This window comes from Astatotilapia calliptera, chromosome 18, assembly GCF_964374335.1.
Source record: "Astatotilapia calliptera chromosome 18, fAstCal68.1, whole genome shotgun sequence".
Taxonomy (NCBI): Eukaryota; Metazoa; Chordata; class Actinopteri; order Cichliformes; family Cichlidae; genus Astatotilapia; species Astatotilapia calliptera.
The window spans coordinates 29833634-29852316 of NC_137439.1; the positions used below are offsets into that span (position 1 = coordinate 29833634).

The following is an 18683-nucleotide window of genomic DNA, read 5'->3' on the forward strand; positions in this document are numbered from 1 at the left end:
GTGTGTGTGTGACCCTTTAAATGAACACGTGTCTGTGTGTGTGTCTGCTAAGGTGTGGATTGGTGTTAATCCCACTGGAAGGTGCAGCATGACAGTACAAAGCTCAGCTCAGGTGTCTAGCAGGTCATGTTGAGTTAGAGCTAACAGCCTGATTACGATCAGTTATCTGTACTGTCATGAACATCTAGTGTGGCTTGAGTGAGAAACACAGGCAGGACGAAATCTAAAAGACCTGGATCCAGGCTCTCATTACAGCTGCAGGGCTTCTGCACTGTAGCTGACTTTGACCTTTGACTTCACAGCAGATGAGAATTCACCTACAGGGATTAGTCAAGGGTCACTTTATTGTCCTCTGCTGCTAGGTGGCTATTGTGGCACTATTAACGTGTATTATATTAAATGTGAGAAAGAAACATCATGAAACTACTCAAATGTGTGTTGCACATCACTGTTACCCATAAGAATAGTGCATTATCCGTCAGTGCTGCAGTTGAATGGGGTCAGGTTGGCAGCTACATGCAATTTGTTTGAAAGAGTCAATCAAGTGTAATAAAAAGCAAAAATGGCAACTCTATTGTGGTCTTTTGCAGGTCTGTTGCTGTCTACGTACACAGAAATGTACATTTATTTTCTTTCATTTACATTTTTCACATGACTTGAGCACTCTGCATCCTTGCCTTTATGTAGGAATATAACCAGAATGCTTTCAGTTGTGAACCACTTGAGTTGGGTAACCAGTTTCAAACATGGGTTTTGATCCTCAGGGCTGTCAAAATCCGATATATTTTTCCTAGTTGCAGGGAAGTTGCTGTTGCTATTTGTACTCTATTGTGATTGAGCCTTAACTAAATGAAACTTAAAAATAAGAGTATCACTGATTTGTTCATCTAATTAGCAGAGCACAACACAATTAAAGAAGAGTTCAAATGCATGCCTCATTTCAAGAAGAAACACCAGATATCTTATCAAAAGGCTACTGCAAAAGTAGAATCGCCCAGATGCAATGCAAAAACCTTAAATCTTAAACTTTACTAAAGTAGTATCCTAAACCACACACAGTGTGAAGTGTATGCATAGTGAAAATGGCACAAACCTGAAACCCTGCAAAATGCAGATAGCTAAAAAATAAATAAATAAGGTTAAATAGTTAGCCAGACTTAGCCATTTCTGGTGTCAGGTCTGGTGAAACTATAGGGATAAAATAAAGATATTCTTTCCGTAGTTACCAGAAAAGCAAACATTTTTTTCATTGTTGTTCCTATCCTGACACACCAGGTAGAGGCAAGTATATCAAATACATGAGGGCATTATTACTGGAAAATCAAGAGAGCCCTGAGGGTCACCCTTTAGGTGTCAGCTTCAGTGGTATCAAATCAGGTAAGAGCTTGTAACTCTTGCTCATAAACTGTACAGTTTGTGTGTCATAGCATGAGGTGTTCAAACTGTTGTGAAATATGATGAAAAGCTACAGGCTTCTCAACAATCTGTTTTTGTGATTATTCCCAAGAAGTGATTGATGATTCTTTGATGTAATTAACCTGCTTTTCTGGCTGAGCTGCATTGCGTTCTTGGCCCACTCACCATTTTGACACACATATGATGTTAGTGCATATTTGGCACGAACTGTGTGATTAATGCTTATCTGAATGTCTGAGGTGAGAGTTGAAAGAATGTGTTTCTGCCTTGCAGTCTTAGCTTTTCTGCTAAAAGTACTTATATAATTCTCAGAGAATTACATGTATTAATTTAAACAAAATAATTAGTTAAAATTATACTATATTGTAATATCTGTCACCTGTTCCTGTATGCCACATGTCACCTGAAAGGCAGTCCCCTCCTGACAGTTAGACTCATTGAGCTACGTTTTTAGTTCTAAGTATGTAATTTCTCTTAATGACAGCACAGACACCAAAGAACAGCTCTGAAGCAGGTACCAGGTGAGTAAACACCCTTTACTCTAGGCTATAATTATTCTGCTATTTCAGTTTAAATACCTCGTTCTGTCAAATGGTTTCAGTCAATTAAAATTCCTACTCCTCTAAGCACTGATTCCCACATGAACTGTTTTAGAACACAAAATAATGTCAGAGCAGATTTGTGTGACTGTTTATCACTACTTGCACTCTTAATTAGAATCAACAAAACTGATCAGATTTAGTCAAAGAGAACTATGGTAATTTTATTTAGCGTGGGAACACTGAAGAAGAAATCAAGTGGCATGTTTTTTTTAGATGGGTTCCACCTCTAGTCATCCACATATAAGCGGACAGGCTTGAGTCTAACCCACACCCATCTCCTGCTGTGCCAATTGGAATTCCTACCTCTGGCGTTTCTGCTGGCATTCACACACCAGCACATATGCACTCACGCACACGCCCCCACATACACGAGTGCATACCTCGTTCACCCCAACAACTTGATTGCGTCCTGTAATGATGGTAATGACAGCGAGAGGTGTTTAGTTCAAGCGAGTCAGCGTTGCTCTGTCTTATCCAACACCTCTCTGGTATTTAGCCAGAGGGGAACTAGAGTGTCAAACTGAAACGTTGAGGAATAATTTATAAGCTCCAAGAGAAAACAAGATTAGCAGTGATGCAACAATATAATGGATCTTGAGGTGACTGTTGTGGTTCCACAATATAATTAAAACTGAATTAAACTGAAATTAAACTTCAAATCGAGTTTGAGGTAGTAACTTGGCTTCCAAATTCCTCAGATCTCAATCAAATCAAACATCTGTGGGATGTGCTGGATGAAAAAGTCTGATTCACAGAGGCCACGCCTGGTTGCAACAACGTAACTAAAGCAAGCGCTTGGCTCAAATGTAGCTAGATCTGCAGTTTCTTAAGGACTGCATCTGACCTCAACTGACACCAGCTGACAAATCAGGGTGAGTTTTTTATCCTCAACTCAATCACATTTCTGCCTTCTATGAACCAAATGTCAGTTGTTTCATGACATTTGGGCCACATCTAGTACATGCAACACACGTAATTTAACTGCAGATGCAAAAAAGTTGGTCATATTAGGGCTAAATGTGTGTGCTATCTGGAGACACTTCAACTGCTGATGACCTGGTTGAGTGATTATAGGACTCTCCATATGAGCCCTGCAAAAACTCCTTTTCTGGTATTTATATTACTTCATCACAAATTTGTATATCAACAAAATCAGCTTCACCCCTTCTTTTAAACTGGATGGACATCGAAGAGTCTCAAAATTCCATCCCATCAAGCATGGCGGCCAAACTGAGGTCAGTTTAAATAAATGGGAAGTGAAATCTTATCTGACCACAACAAGACTGTAGAGGGTGACTGGAAATATGCAAAAAGAGTAACTGAGGAAAACCATAAAGTTTCTTCTGTACCACTAAGCCATATTTCTTGAGTTCAGCCTGCATTAGCTTGGAGCTTTTTTTAGATGAGTTCTGTGGAACTTGGTGAGAAGATACAGTACAGAAACCATAAACAACAGATTAGCGCTAGGATAGTTTCACAATTCATGAATTCACCAGTACTGTCAACAATGTAGTGCATTTTTGGGTGTGGGTTTATGGAGTCATCATTCACATTCAGATTTTATATTTTTCAGCATAAATCCCTTTAGCGTTCTGCTCAACCAATTGGTAGAGCACATTTTCAGTCCCTATATCTAACTGAGGCCTTCACTGAAATTGACCTACCTTGTTGAGTCTTTTCTACCAATTGGTTTACATCTGTAATGCCAAAAAAAAAAAATCCACCAGAAGGCACTGTGAATGGAAACTGTTGGCTCTTCTCATACCTCTCCCAACCAGGAAGTCAGAAACAAAAAAACATCCAACAGTGTTTTTGTTGAAACTAAGGTAGGAAGATATCATTTTTGATATATGATAGTGTTAGAGGACTTACTAAACAGATGTATGTCACTTGACAGCAAGTGAAATTAAATGTTTAATAATTTTTTTTAAAACTGGTCAACCAAACGGTTAATTTGTCCCTTTATGGTGCTAATGCTAACATAACCTAAATGTTATTAAAATTGATTATTTGCCATAAAATCAGACCAGTAGACTCATTTTGTTTATCCATTGCTATTGATAAATCACATTAAGTGTTAGCACAGCAAGAATATGCTGAAAAAGTTTCCTCAGTAAGTCATTTTTGTAACTTTCTGAGTTAATATTAGTAAATATTATAAAAATCAAGAATAACATGTGAAAATTACAGTAGCTGGTAAATTAATATTACTAAATTGTCAAAATTATAATTTCATGTTTAACAAGTACTATATGGACACTAAACAATTATATGGCTAAAACTCATGGTCCTGTGGCATGATACTCATGATACCATCCATCTTCAACCACAGTGTGTTTGAGGTCATGGTTTCATATGAAGCCACAAGGGCTGGCATTCTCCACCAGTATATTGCCAACAAACCAGATGAGTGGGGCTTTAAATTGTTCTGCCAAGCAAGTTCATCTGGCATCATCCACGACTTGCTGCTGTATCAATGGGGATCTACATTATTCAATGCTCCCCTCAGTAAAAAAAGGAACAGAAGCTACCTCTAAGGGGCCAAAGTTGTAAAAAACAGTATGCAACCCCATAAAAGAACCTCTTCACAAGTTTCAGCTTGGTCCAGAACCTGCACACCTCCTTGGGTGTCAGGTGCATTGGTACTGTATGACCAAACTGCACCGGTGGTGCTCCCTTGATGGCAGACAAAGACCTGATGAAGAAGGGCCATGGAACCTATTATTACAGGTCTGATGAAGGGCTGATTGCAATAAAATGGTTTGACAAGAAATGTGTCAACTTTCTAAACAATGCCTGTGGGTTCATGCCTCTTTCATCTGTCAAACGGTGGAGCCAGTGACGGTGAGTCCAATGCAAAGATCACCATTCCATGCCCATCACTCATCCCTGTATATAATTAGCATATGGGAGGAATTAAACTTTCTGATATGCTATTACACCTGTATAAGACAAGTTATAGGTTACAAGTTAAGTAGATGGCATATTCTACTGTTCGGATACATCCTTGACTTGAATACCTGGTCTACAAGAGGGACTGTGCCCTACTGGACCAGAAACCGATGGCTCTCAAAAGGTTTCCACCTGGCTGTGTCTGAACCAAGTTAACAAGCCAGCATCTAGAGATGGACAACCATGATTCAGCTCTCCAAGACCACAGAATCAATGCTACACCCTAAAACCCCAACGACCAAAACCACAAGCAGATGTGCATGATTTGCACTGTTTTTATTTTATTTTTTTAAAAACAAAAATGATTTTGCAGAGTAGCATTCAATCAGAAATGGCCTGATTTTGAGTATTTTGTGCTGTAGCACATTTTTCACATTTGCAGATTAGAAAACTATGTATTTTGTTGTTTGATATAATACTTTCCTTTGATGGAATGAAAACAGCAATGTTCACTGCCATGCTACTAGAAATAAACTGTATCCAATGCCCTGGATAGTTTTTGTTATTAATTTAATTATAATTTGGCCCTTTATTTGATTTTTTTCAACTGTATTATCTAATGTACTTGTATTTGCATGACATTTCATACTTTTACCATTAAGTGACATCTCAACCGTTTGGTAGAGATCAATATTTTAAAAACTACAGGGTCTATTGAAAAAAAATATTGATTGTCGTTATTACTCACCCAAATCAATAAGAAATGCAAACACAAAAAGTTTCCATTGCTTTTTTCTTGGTGTGGACCTCAAAGGGATAACAAAGAACAGCCATCATGTAAATGCATAGATGTTGCAAGTAATAACATCTACATTCTCATTTTATTTCAGTTTATAGATAAACTTTTTATCATTGTATATTTTGTTTATTACTTTGCAACTCAAGAGGCAGACATCCAATGAAAATGTAGTAACTTCAGGAGGGTATGATGTTTGAATGGTGTGAAACTAACTGGGGTTTTCATGAAGACAGTTGTAAAGTTAGCTCTGTTTATTGTTTGTTTGTGTATGTGTCTGTGTCATGGCTGTGTGCGGGGAGGCAGGGAAAAGGACCCAAAATGCAGACTCACAGAGGCAAGGGTGAAACTCAAAACAAACAGCTTTATTGCAGTTGCAAATTGAACCGGAGACAACTATACTGGAAAAACATAAACTACCAGGCAGGCAAACAGGTTAACGCTGATTACACTGACGAGACAGGGAGAGCACAAACAGAACACACTGACAAAAGACACAGACCTTCAAAATAAAACAGGAAATACACAGACTGGACTCAGAGATGCGGTACAGACAGGACAGAGGGAACACATGGGCAGATGTTACACCCCTGAAAACAGGGGGAAAAGAATCACGAGAGTGATTATGACTTGCGTCTCTCATGCAGTAGTTTATTGCAGTCAAAATGAGCAGAAACGTTTCACATTCTGTACTGCTAAATGTCACATGGTGGAAGAAAAACACCAAACAATAAACCGAAACACCAAAGTGCCTATCATACATATACCTGAGCAGGCCTCCTGATAAAATGGCTGACAACCGCGGCGTTCTTAGCTCCTGCCGTTATCACAATGGCCATTACACAGTACAAAACACAGCTCAAAACCGCCACGTATATGTGCACAAAACTGCAATGTAATGCTTCTAACGCTTACAAAACAATGAAGGGTTACCTCTTAAATATCTTAACAGTGTACACATTGGAAATATATCAACTTTTAAACACTTTTACCTGAAAACAGGGGGAAAAGAATCACGAGAGTGATTATGACTTGCGTCTCTCATGCAGTAGTTTATTGCAGTGAGGAGAACGCGCGAAAGCCCCCTAGTGGAGAATAGAGACACTACTAATCGAGCCCAGAAAAGGCTTACTAGCCGATCACTGATGTATAGATTGTAGTTCTCTTAAGTAACATGAAAGCCATTAATATAACATGAAAAATAATAAACTCTTAACCACTTTCTTACCATATTTACATTATTTTCATCCTTATATCAACAGATATGAATTAGTATTAACTGAACAGTTTTATATGCAGTAGTCCTTCAACCTGTCACACTCTCCCCCACTCAAAAAATGTCGTCCCGACATTATACCAACAAGATGCTTTTCAGTCTATATTCTCTTGTAGTCAGGACATCAACAGTAGAGTGAACCAATGTCCTTAATTCTGTGGGTTTAACACCTGTTTCACCACAGTCCATCACTGGTGACTGAAGACAAAGTCTCTAACCAGTCCATATGTGAGTCTTCACAAAGTCTATTGTCTATGGTTATAATCCACAGATGGGGAAAAGTTCATGTCTTTTTCTTGATGACAGTCTTTAAGTACAGTTCTCAAGTCATCAGTGGAAAAGTGTCAACTTACATTTGCTGGAGTCCATACAAACCAATGGGCTGGGTGCAGTATGACTGCACAGCTGGAAACCATGGAACCAGGCCCGGGTACACAGGAAGCAGTTGCGGTGCTGGCTGAACACTGTAGCAAGATGGGGTGCCCAGTTGGTCATACGTCATACGTCTTGGCGGGTGTCTCTTTCGCTGTGGCCGCTGAGGTGTCTCCTCCTCAAGTCTCTCGAGTACCACAGGTGGAGGAGGGGCAGGTATGTCACCTGCAGTGGGCTCTGCCTCCTCACAAGTTGTCTCCACGGCAGCTGGGTCAGGCGCCTCCAGATGGTCTCCAGCAAGAGGCTCTGGTGTTGGTGCAAGAGCAGGGACTGAAGCTGCGGGCTGAGACGTTGCTGTGAGACGTTCTTGTTCTGATGGCTGGGACACAGGTTGAGGTGGTGTGTAATGACAGCGGTATTCATCAACACTGCCCTCATCATCAGAGTCTGGCACAACAGCGACAGGTTTATCAGTCTTTTTCTGTTCATGTCTTGTACGATTATCTTTTTCAGGCACTTTTTCAAAAGGTAAGTGGTCACATGACATAAGCAAGTTTCTGTGAAGCACTCTAGAGCGCCCTCTGCCTCTCTCCGGTCTTACCTCATAGATAGGGAGGTCAGGCCCCATTTGTCTGACTACTGTGTGAACAGTGTCCTCCCAATAGTCTCTCAGTTTCCCTGGGCCTCCTCTAGGTGTCAGGTTTTTGACCAGAACTCTCTCGCCAGGTTGTAACACAGAACTCCTTACTTTTGTGTCATAGTGTCTTTTGCCCTTTTCAGCAGCTTTCTTTGCATTCTCATTTGCTATAGAGTATGCTTGTTCCATGCCCTTTCTCCATTTTTCAACATAGTCTCTGTGGTCACTAAAATCTGTTTCTGAGTACAGTCCAAAGAGCATATCTACTGGTAGCCTGGGTGACCGTCCAAACAGTAGGTAAAATGGGGAGTAGCCAGTGACTTCACAACGTGTGCAATTATATGCATACATTAACTTGTTGATAGATTCCTTCCAGTTTGACTTTTGTGTTTCAGTTAGCGTTCTAAGCATTTGCAACAATGTCCTGTTCATACGTTCAACTTGACCGTTCCCCATTGGGTGATAGGGTGTTGTCCTAGAACCGGCCATGCCACACAGTTTCTTGAGCTGACTGAATAGCTGATTTTCAAATTCACCTCCTTGGTCATGGTGAATGCGACAGGGGAAGCCAAACTTTAGGGCATAGTCATTGAATATCAGGTTTGCAGCAGTTTTGCCTGACTTTGAGGTGGTGGCATAGGCTTGGGCAAAACGTGTGAAGTGGTCAGTTATCACTAGAATATATTCATAACCGCCTTTGCATTTTTCAAGATGGAGAAAGTCTATACACACCAGCTCAAAGGGCTGCGTAGTTACAATGTTTGTTAAAGGAGCTCTCGTTTCATGGCTGGGCTTTTTCTGCTTTACACAGGAACAAACGTTGGTCACATAATGCTCGATGTCTGCCTGCATGTGTGGCCAAAAGAAGCGTTCACGTATCAAAGACACTGTGCGATCAACACCTTGATGGCCCATATTATTGTGCAGCTCTTCAAGTACAGTCTTTTTGAACTGATCTGGCAGGACTAGCTGTTTCCGGGCAGAAGTGAGCCTGTACAAGATGCCATTGTTATCTAGTCTTAACTTGCCCCACTCTCTGAACAAGCATTTTGTCTTAGGGTCAAATGTTCTTAGCTCTTTGGGCAGTGGTTTTGAATCTGTCTGTTTACACTGTAATACAGGGCTTATAACAGGATCAGACTTTTGCGCTTCATTAAGCTGTTCTTTTGGTATGGGTGTGAATGTTGCTTCTGCTGGCTCACCGTCTGCTGTGACTGACATTGCTGCAGCTGAGAGTGTCCATGCGGCAGGTGTGTCTTTCTGTACCTCAATGGCCTGGATAGCAGCTGCAATAGTGTCCGGTGGCACTTCCTCAGAGCAGTCTCTCATCAAGGTTTCGACATCAAGTGGCATTCTTGATAAAGCATCTGCATCACTGTTTTCCTTCCCTGGTTTGTACTTAATGGTGAAGTGAAAATCAGCGAGCTCAGCGACCCATCTTGATGTGGTGGCATTCAGTTTGGCTGTTGACAGAATGTACGTTAGCGGGTTGTTATCGCTATAGACAGTAAATGTTGGGGCATAGTACAAATAGTCTCTGAATTTGTCAGTGATAGCCCACTTCAATGCTAAAAATTCTAGTTTTCCTGCATGGAAGTGGTAGTTTTTTTCAGCCGCTGTTAGAGTACGGGAGCCATAAGCAATAACTCGCAGCTTACCATCTTGTCTCTGGTACAACACTGCGCCTAGCCCTTTGTGTGAGGCGTCTGTGTGTACGATGAACGGCTGTGTGAAATCTGGGAACCCCAGCACTGGTGGGTGGAGCAAACAGTCTATTAGTTCCTCAAGCGCACGTTGATGCTGGTCAGTCCACAAGATTTGTTTTGAGGAGGGCACAACTTGACTGGCTCTCTTTGGTCTTGCCCTTGTCCCTTTTGTGGTGTCTGAGTTCTCTGTGGTTTTGTCAGCTTTTAACAGTTCATACAAACAACCTGCTTTTCTGGAGAAGTCTTTTATGTATTGTCTGTAGTAGGAGAGAAGGCCTAACATTTTTCTGAGCTGACCAACATTTTGTGGTTTTATACCTTTGAGTGCTTTGACTGCTTCAAAATCTGCAGGATCCACTTTACTGCCCTCTGCAGACACTATTCTGCCCAAATAGCGCACCTCAGACTTAAACATGTCACACTTACTTGGCTTAAGCTTTATACCAAAGCCTCTCAATCTCTGGAGCACTTTTCTCACGTCCTCCAAGTGATCTTTGAACATTTTGCTGTAAACTAATGTGTCATCCAGATAGGGGATGCAGATGTTGTCGCGCAGCCCATCCAGGCACTCTTCCATACAGCGCTGAAATGCTGCAGGGGCATTCATAAGTCCAAAGGGGATGCGAATCCACTCATATAATCCCCAGGGGGTCACAAAAGCAGTGAGTGGACGACTTTCTTCTGACATGAACCCCTGGTGGTACGCTTTCCCCTGATCTAAAAGCGAAAACCAGGAGTTTCCACCCAAACTGTCCATAATGTCCTGGACGCGTGGGATGGGCTGGCGATCAGGATGGGTTTTCCGATTCAGGTCTCTGTAGTCTATGCACAGTCTTAAAGTACCATCTTTTTTTCTAACACAAACAACTGGTGAGGAGTATGACAAGTCTGACTTCCTGACCCAGCCTTGTGCTATTAAATCATGCAGGTAACTTTTCATCTCTTGGTAGAGCGGCCGTGGCACAGACAGGTATGTTCGTTTGACTGGTTCGTTGTCTTTGAGTGATATGGTCATTTTCAGTTTTTCAATACAGCCTATATCATTGTCTGTTTTAGAGAAAGACTGGCATTCCTCTCTGAGCATCTGTTTTGCTAATACTCTCTGCTCTTCACCCAGGTGGCTAAGATCTACAGGTGGGTCCCACTCTTCGCTAGCGCTACACTGGGCTTGTGTATTTGTCTGGTTAACAGTAGCTACAGATGTGGCTTTTTCAAACACCTGGGCAGGTAAAACAGCTGTAATAGTCTGAACCGAGCCAACTAATGTACGGCCTGGAATGACAATTTCATGGTCAGTTGGGTTAGAGACACCTAGTGTTATGACAGGTAAAGTACCCTTCTTAACTTTAACCAAAGTGTCAAAAAACTCAAGATTGTCTGGCCACTGGGGGTTTAAGTCTGGCTCAAATATCATGACCATATCTTGTTTAAATGGCCCTGCTGCTATACGACCCTCAACATGCATGTGGCTTTTTTTTGGTACAGTAATACAGTCTTTCTTTGTCATCACTTTGTACTCGTCAACTGCATCTGCACTAACAGCCTGTATAAAAGCTTTCACCTTGTGTCTTTTGAGGCTGGGAAATGCTTTTCTCACTGTGCTGTACAGTTTAGCTTGGTCAGTCTTATTCACAATGTATTCAATTACATTGTAGCCTATAATAGGGCATGTGAGCTGAAAGCCTTTCATTACCAACATGGGGATGGTCAATTTCTCAGTTTGTTCAGTTCCGGAAACAAGTTGGAAGGTTGTCTCAACCCACGCAAGATATGGCATGTTGGTCCCATTTGCTGCGGTCAGGGTGAGTTCAGATGTGTCCATAATATCTGCTACATCTCTCAGCTCTGTGTGTGGCAGATAGTCCTTTTTCCACTTCTCATCGATGATTGATACCTGTGAGCCTGAGTCCCATAGAGCTTGAAGCCTGTGGCCGTCCAGAAAACACTCAACCAGACATTGCCTGCCCACCAGAGATGTGACTTTGTGAGGGGAATTTACATAAGCTGGCGACAGTGGTACCTGGACAGTCTCATTTTCTTTCTTAGTCTTTAAGCCAGTGCATTGTCTCTTATGTTGTCTCCAGTGTTGTTTCTGGCATGTTCTTGAACAATAAAGTGCGTTTTTACATGCTGAACACTGTCTCATGCCTGACTTTTCTTGTTTACAGTTGGAGCAATGTTGGGACTTGTGGATGATGGGCATGGTTAACACTCGTCCCTCGGTGGTAACCATTGCTGGTTTAAATGTTTCTCTTTATATGGTCTCATACCTCTGCTTCTACATCCAGCCTGAAAGTGTTCTCTACTCCCACAGAGGTAGCAGTGGGTGCAGCGCTCGTTGACTCCATTCTGCTGGCAGATGTGGCACCTCCTCTCACGGCGGGCTGGACTACCTGTGTAGTGCTGTACAGGATACTGAGGGGGTGGTGGCCTTTGACGGGGGCCCTGGAAGCTATAATACTGCTGGTCCCTATCATACTGCATAACTGGTGGTGGGGCATATGACTGAGGACCAGCCACCGGCTGCTGTAGAGTCTCTTTAATCTGAGCTATCTCTGCACTGAGACCTTTCAGGGAGGCTACACCTGTCTTAAGCTCCGCTAACTCAGTTAAAAGCTCGGGTGGTATCTTAGCTTTAACTTCTTTCACAGGGTTCTTAGCTGGTGACACATCATCTGACTGCACTGCACTCACACTTGTAGCAGTCTGTGATGCTAAACATCTCTTCTTGTTTTTCCTTTCTGCCTCATTGGCACAAGCCATATTTAACCTCTCTAACAGGAGTTCATCAGGTGTCTTAGAGTCTAACAGGAGTGGCTGCATATCTATCCTGACACTGTCACTCTGGAAGCCTGTGAGCATGGTGTGCAAACACATACGCTGAACTAAAGCTGGGTCGTATTTGAGTCCTGACTCAGATTCTTGGGAAGCAAATAAGACTTTCTGCTTTAGATCTAAAACTCTCATCAGGAAGCTTTGAGCAGTCTCTTTTGGGGTCTGTACCTCAGAGGCAAGTTGTTTATACAGTTCGGTGGCACTCTTCTCCTGGAAATGGGAGCGCAGTATGCGGCGTAGAGTCGGAAGGGTGAGTTGAGCTTTTCCCTCCAAATAGCTGCGTAGTTGTAGACCTGGCAAGATAGCTCTGATGACAGCATCTACAATGTCAAGCTCTGAGTAACCTCTGCTCAGTCCACTTTCGATCTGGTGAGCAAGACTGGAAAATGTCAGTTTGTCTTTTTGACCTGGTTCGCCAATCTGGCCTGATATTTTGAAATCTTTCTGCCAGTAAGGGCTTGGTCGTTGGGGGGTACTTGACACAGATGAGTTAGGGACAAAGCGATTACCTTGGGAGTGAGAAATAATTGCTGTGTTAACTGCATTAGCTGTCTCTGTTACCAGTGAGGTTGCAGTATTTGGTTGCTCTCTGTGTCCTGAATCACCCTCTTCATTTGCATTTGGTTCAGTCTCAACAATTGTCTCTTTCATTATTTCAGCAATCTTATCATTAAGCAACAACAGTTCTGACATTCCTTCATCCTCAAGTACTGTTATACCTTCTCTCTCAATGTGTATTTGGATGTGTGTTAGCAGTGACAGTCGTGTTTTTCTGCTAACATCTATTTTCTCTGCAATGCCAAGGAACTCGCAGATTGACACTAGTTGGTCTTTGGACAGAGTGTGCATTTCACGCACAACCTCTTCTCGCAGCTCTTCCACCGAAGACATTGTGGCAGTAGGCTGGAAGAATTTTGCATGTACGGGTGACGCTGAGCTGAGTCGCTTTTGCAGCCCCTGATGATCTCTGGCTGGCCTCAGGAAACATGCGCTAAAACACAGCTACCAGTTCGCCTCGACAGCAACACTTTCCTCACTGCAGTCTGCCTGGGTTGTAGTGGGGGGGATTTAGCTGGCTTGGACTACGATGTGCAGATTGTGGACACCGGACATCTAAGCAGCTATCCCAGCGGTGCCTCCAAATGTTACACCCCTGAAAACAGGGGGAAAAGAATCACGAGAGTGATTATGACTTGCGTCTCTCATGCAGTAGTTTATTGCAGTCAAAATGAGCAGAAACGTTTCACATTCTGTACTGCTAAATGTCACATGGTGGAAGAAAAACACCAAACAATAAACCGAAACACCAAAGTGCCTATCATACATATACCTGAGCAGGCCTCCTGATAAAATGGCTGACAACCGCGGCGTTCTTAGCTCCTGCCGTTATCACAATGGCCATTACACAGTACAAAACACAGCTCAAAACCGCCACGTATATGTGCACAAAACTGCAATGTAATGCTTCTAACGCTTACAAAACAATGAAGGGTTACCTCTTAAATATCTTAACAGTGTACACATTGGAAATATATCAACTTTTAAACACTTTTACCTGAAAACAGGGGGAAAAGAATCACGAGAGTGATTATGACTTGCGTCTCTCATGCAGTAGTTTATTGCAGTGAGGAGAACGCGCGAAAGCCCCCTAGTGGAGAATAGAGACACTACTAATCGAGCCCAGAAAAGGCTTACTAGCCGATCACTGATGTATAGATTGTAGTTCTCTTAAGTAACATGAAAGCCATTAATATAACATGAAAAATAATAAACTCTTAACCACTTTCTTACCATATTTACATTATTTTCATCCTTATATCAACAGATATGAATTAGTATTAACTGAACAGTTTTATATGCAGTAGTCCTTCAACCTGTCACACAGACACAAAAAAGGGGGAGCACAAGACCAAACCTCTTAAGAACCAAAGGGTGTAAACCCAAACACACAATCAGCACAAACTAGAACAAAGGGTCATAATAACAACAACAAAATAATAAAAAATAAACACAAAACGCTGGGTCAAATGACCCAGGACCGTGACAGTGTGCGTCACGTTCCAGAGAACTTGACTGAAAAACTGTAACGTACTAAGTAATCTTCTTTTTGATGCAGACTAGGGCTGCACGATATTAGGAAAACCTGCGATGTGCGATAACTGTGATCAATACTGCGATAACGATATGACTTGCGATAAAATAAATAGCAAAAAAAAAACAAAAAACAAATACATAATTTCCGTTTTACTGCACAGTTTTATTTAATGAAAGCTGCTGTATTAGCAGTGTAACAACAAAGTGCAGTCAAACATTGAAACATTGCCCCCATAAAAAAATTTCTGAGGCTTGAATTCTGAAAGACATCCTTCCCGGTCTCTATAATTAGTTTTAAATAAACATAACTTAAATTATACTGCAAATTATCTCTATGCAGTTGTTCATCATTTTACCACTCACCAAGTAGTTATGATGCAAGTCAAAACTGGAGTGGAAACTTTACTAGATTAAACTATAGGTAAGAACTTGTCTGCTGTGGGAACACACCAAAGAACAATTGTCTACCTTTGTGGTCGTACTGGCCAAGACTAATATTATCAACAATTAAGAACAATGTAGGTAGTGTATTTTTGTAATTTTTTGAAAAAAAAAAAAGGTTTCTCTATCTTGCATTCATCCTTCCTGAGTGAATGTTTTTATGGCAAGTTCTTGTTAAGGAAAACCAACATGTTTACTCTCCAAGGTTTTAAACATGTGCGCTGACATGTTACTATGTTTCCTGATGTACTAAAAAGTCTCTCTGAAGGTGAGCTACTTGCAGGTATGCAGAGATACTTCCTTGCAAGCTTGCTTAGCTGTGGGAATGTCATTTTGTGGAGTTTCCACCATGCCAAGGGGTCTTCCTCACTGTCTATGGCCGTGGATAGCAAGTAGCTGTTAAGCTCAGCTTCAACAGCTTGTGAGAGATGCATAAAAGAGGAGGTAGGGATTGGAGCTGCCTTGAAGAAACTGCCCAGGGACTTTTTTGCCTTCTTCAGGGGACGACTGGGTGGATCATCTGTCTGGGCCTCTGGTTCAGCGGAGCTTCTCTCCTGGAACAGAAAGCAGATTATAAGAAAAGTAAACATTTTGGACTAAATATGAATTGAAAGGTTTTATATATAAGCATGCATGAATACCTTCTGTGCCACTGCTTCCATTTCTGACATCACTCTGGTCTTGATGTCTGAGACTCGATCAGTGCTGGTGTAGCTGACTTTAAATCTGGGATCCATGAAGCACGCCATGTCCATAAGTTCCTGGGTAGCTGGATTTTCATATTTAGTAATCAGGTACTCGAGGATTTTCTTCTTAATTGATTTTGTCAAATCACTGTCTTCTTCCTTCTCTGCAAGCACCGACGTCTTCATCAGATGAAGGACTGGTTTTACATATGAAACACTAACGTAGCTCTCACCAGACAGGGCATCGGTAAAGTCTTGCAGGGGGTGTAATGCCTGGTTGACAGACTCCAGTACCTCAAGATCCTGCCAAGTAGGAATCAAGTGTCTTGATTTCTTGTCTGCTGAGATGACATCAGAAATGGCCCGCTGCTGCTCCAGGACTCTCTCAATCATCTTCTGCCTGGAACCCCACCTGGTTGGGCATTCTGTGATCAGTGTGTGCTCTGGGAGGTTGAGCTTCTGCTGTGCTTTTTTCAGAGCCATCTTTGCTTTCCAGCTGTGGCAAAAATGTCCAACTAACTTTTTGCAAAGTCCAATGGCTCGGGCAATGCGGGCATCATCTTTGATAGAATTTTCTGGAGAAATAAGAGGAAACAAAAAAACTGTCATGTTTAAAACCTTTTTAAAAAAAAAAAAAAAACTAATTGAAATTTATAACTAAAGTTGTCTAAAAAGGTAACATTATCCTTATCAATATCAATTTGATAATAATGTATAGCACATTTTCATTGCTAAAAAGATCTGCCTTGAATAAAACTTACCGATTGCAAGGTGCAGCCTGTGTCCAAAACACTGAAGTCTGACCCAGTTGTTTAGCTCCGTGGCTCTCACAACATTGGCACCGTTGTCTGTGGTGATGCACACTTGTCGATCTTCTTTAAGATCCCAGCTGGCTAACACCTCACGTAATACATGGGCTATATTTTCACTAGTGTGGGAGTCTGGAAAATACACAGTCTCTAGACACCGTGTTTTCAGTTCAAAGTCTTCGGTGAGGAAGTGCACTGTGAAACTCATATATGGTTCCGTTGTACGACTTGACCATAGGTCTGTAGTGCTTGCGTAGTTTTCAGCTTGGCTCAGTTCAAACATGACGGTCTTGCGGCATGTTTCATACATTTGTGGAATGGCGACATGTGAAAAGTAGTTTCGTGAGGGGATGTGGTATCTCTGGTCCACTTTATGTATCAGACTGGTGAAGCCCTCTCTGCTAACTGTATTTATAGGCATCATGTCTTTAGCCAAAAAATGTGTAATGGCCTCTGTTATTTCTTTGTACCGCTTCGACGTTTTCTCATAAGGAATTCCACTTGAAAAACTCTGATACAGAGACGGCTGTTGGACTGCTGCGCTCTTTGTCTTAACATTAGCAACCTTTGTTTGGCTAGCCCTATCTTTCTGGAACTCTTCAAACAGTTCTCTGTGGTTGTATTGAAGATGATGGTGGAGATTAGTCGTGTTTCCTCTGGTGGTTGCCACGAGTGTTCGGCAAGTTTTGCAGAGTACCTGTGTTTGGAGAACGTCGTCTTTATCAAATCCAAAGTACCTCCAAATAAGTGAGGTACTATTTTTTTTTTTAGCCACGAGTTCAGTAGCATTCTCGTCACGCGTCTCGCTCTCAGCCATTACAACTCTGACTCGTTGCTGCAGCGTTGTTCGCGCCCGACCTGCGTAGGAGGCGGGCCTCTAATCCATTTGATTGGTTAATGCCGTGAAGGGCTCTATTCGACTGGTCAAATGTGTAAATGGATTTCTTTGATTGGTAAATTCTTTACAGCACGTGTGTAAACATTTTAAGGTACCCAATTATCGCAGTTTACGCCGTCTTTTGCGATGGGCCCATCGCGCAGGCTGATATCGCGATGACAATAAATTTTCGATTTATCGTGCAGCCCTAATGCAGACTTAACAATAGCCTGATCTCAGTGTGAGTTTGACAATTCATTTTTAGATTCATTTCTTTGTCTCTGCAGGTGCAGTCAGACTGGATTTCCATCCTCTTTCATGGATTCAAAAACCATTTGTCCATTTGTTCACACCATGTTTATTAAGACTTCATAATTACAAACAATGTTCCCTCTAAACTGCGCGCGTGCGCAATTGGGCACTGCTGGCACGGTCTCTGCACACAGAAAATCTGCGTTGTGCACAGAAAAAAAAAATCGAACCTGAATTGAAATTAAATTTAAAACTTCAACAATTCTGTTTTGCAGTGTTAGTCAGTAAGTGACTGGCTGCTCCCGTATGGGATTAGAACCTTATCCCATAGTCCAGCCAATGATGCGATTCACATTCGTATATACGCAGCTAATCAACGTCGTTGACTATGGCGTTATTTTTGTGCCACTATTCTGAGCGCACGTAAAAAAGGTTTGCAGGTGCAAGTGTTGCATTTTGAGGAGAAATTTATTTTGAGCGAAGAAAAGCTGAATTTGAGTGAACAAAATTCATTGCTGCATGCAAAAAATGTATATCCGTGTTTGCTATTATCCATATACACACGCACAATAGCAGCCCCTCTCGCTCAGTTTTTGTATTTGCGCTCGCAATGTGTCGCTCACGCTCTCAACATTTCTGCCCGTGCACGCTCAACTCTTTCTGTACACCGTTATATTTGTGCCACAAAACCAGCCAATCACAGACTTGGATGCAAAAAAATCTGATTGGCTGTTTTTGTCTCCAATCAGCTCGAAAGGACGAAATGCAATATCCCAGAATCCATTTCGTCCAAAGCTCAAACGAGGCAGTGGCGGAGGAACACAGAGTGGCGGAGTTTGAAATATTACTCTTTCTGGGACACAAAATAAACTTTTAAGATATTTTCATGTTAGAATGTAGCTGTGTGAACTTCAAATATCTGCTCGATTTATCAAGACATCACATATTTGCATAAGTGCTCCAACGTTTTCGGAGATGCCTGTTACCCACCA

General features: G+C 41.8%; 1 protein-coding gene across 1 annotated transcript; it reads right to left on the reverse strand.

The window, feature by feature from the left end:
• Window positions 1-14768: 14768 nt before the first annotated feature.
• Window positions 14769-17667, reverse strand: LOC113012919 (E3 SUMO-protein ligase ZBED1-like). Its single transcript, XM_026153368.2, has 3 exons — window positions 16515-17667; window positions 15709-16328; window positions 14769-15621 (listed from the first exon to the last, which is right to left on the reverse strand). Exons 1-3 carry the CDS (start codon window positions 17377-17379, stop codon window positions 15226-15228), a joined length of 1881 nt encoding a protein of 626 aa, XP_026009153.2. The 5' UTR covers window positions 17380-17667; the 3' UTR covers window positions 14769-15225.
• Between the last annotated feature and the right edge of the window lie 1016 nt (window positions 17668-18683).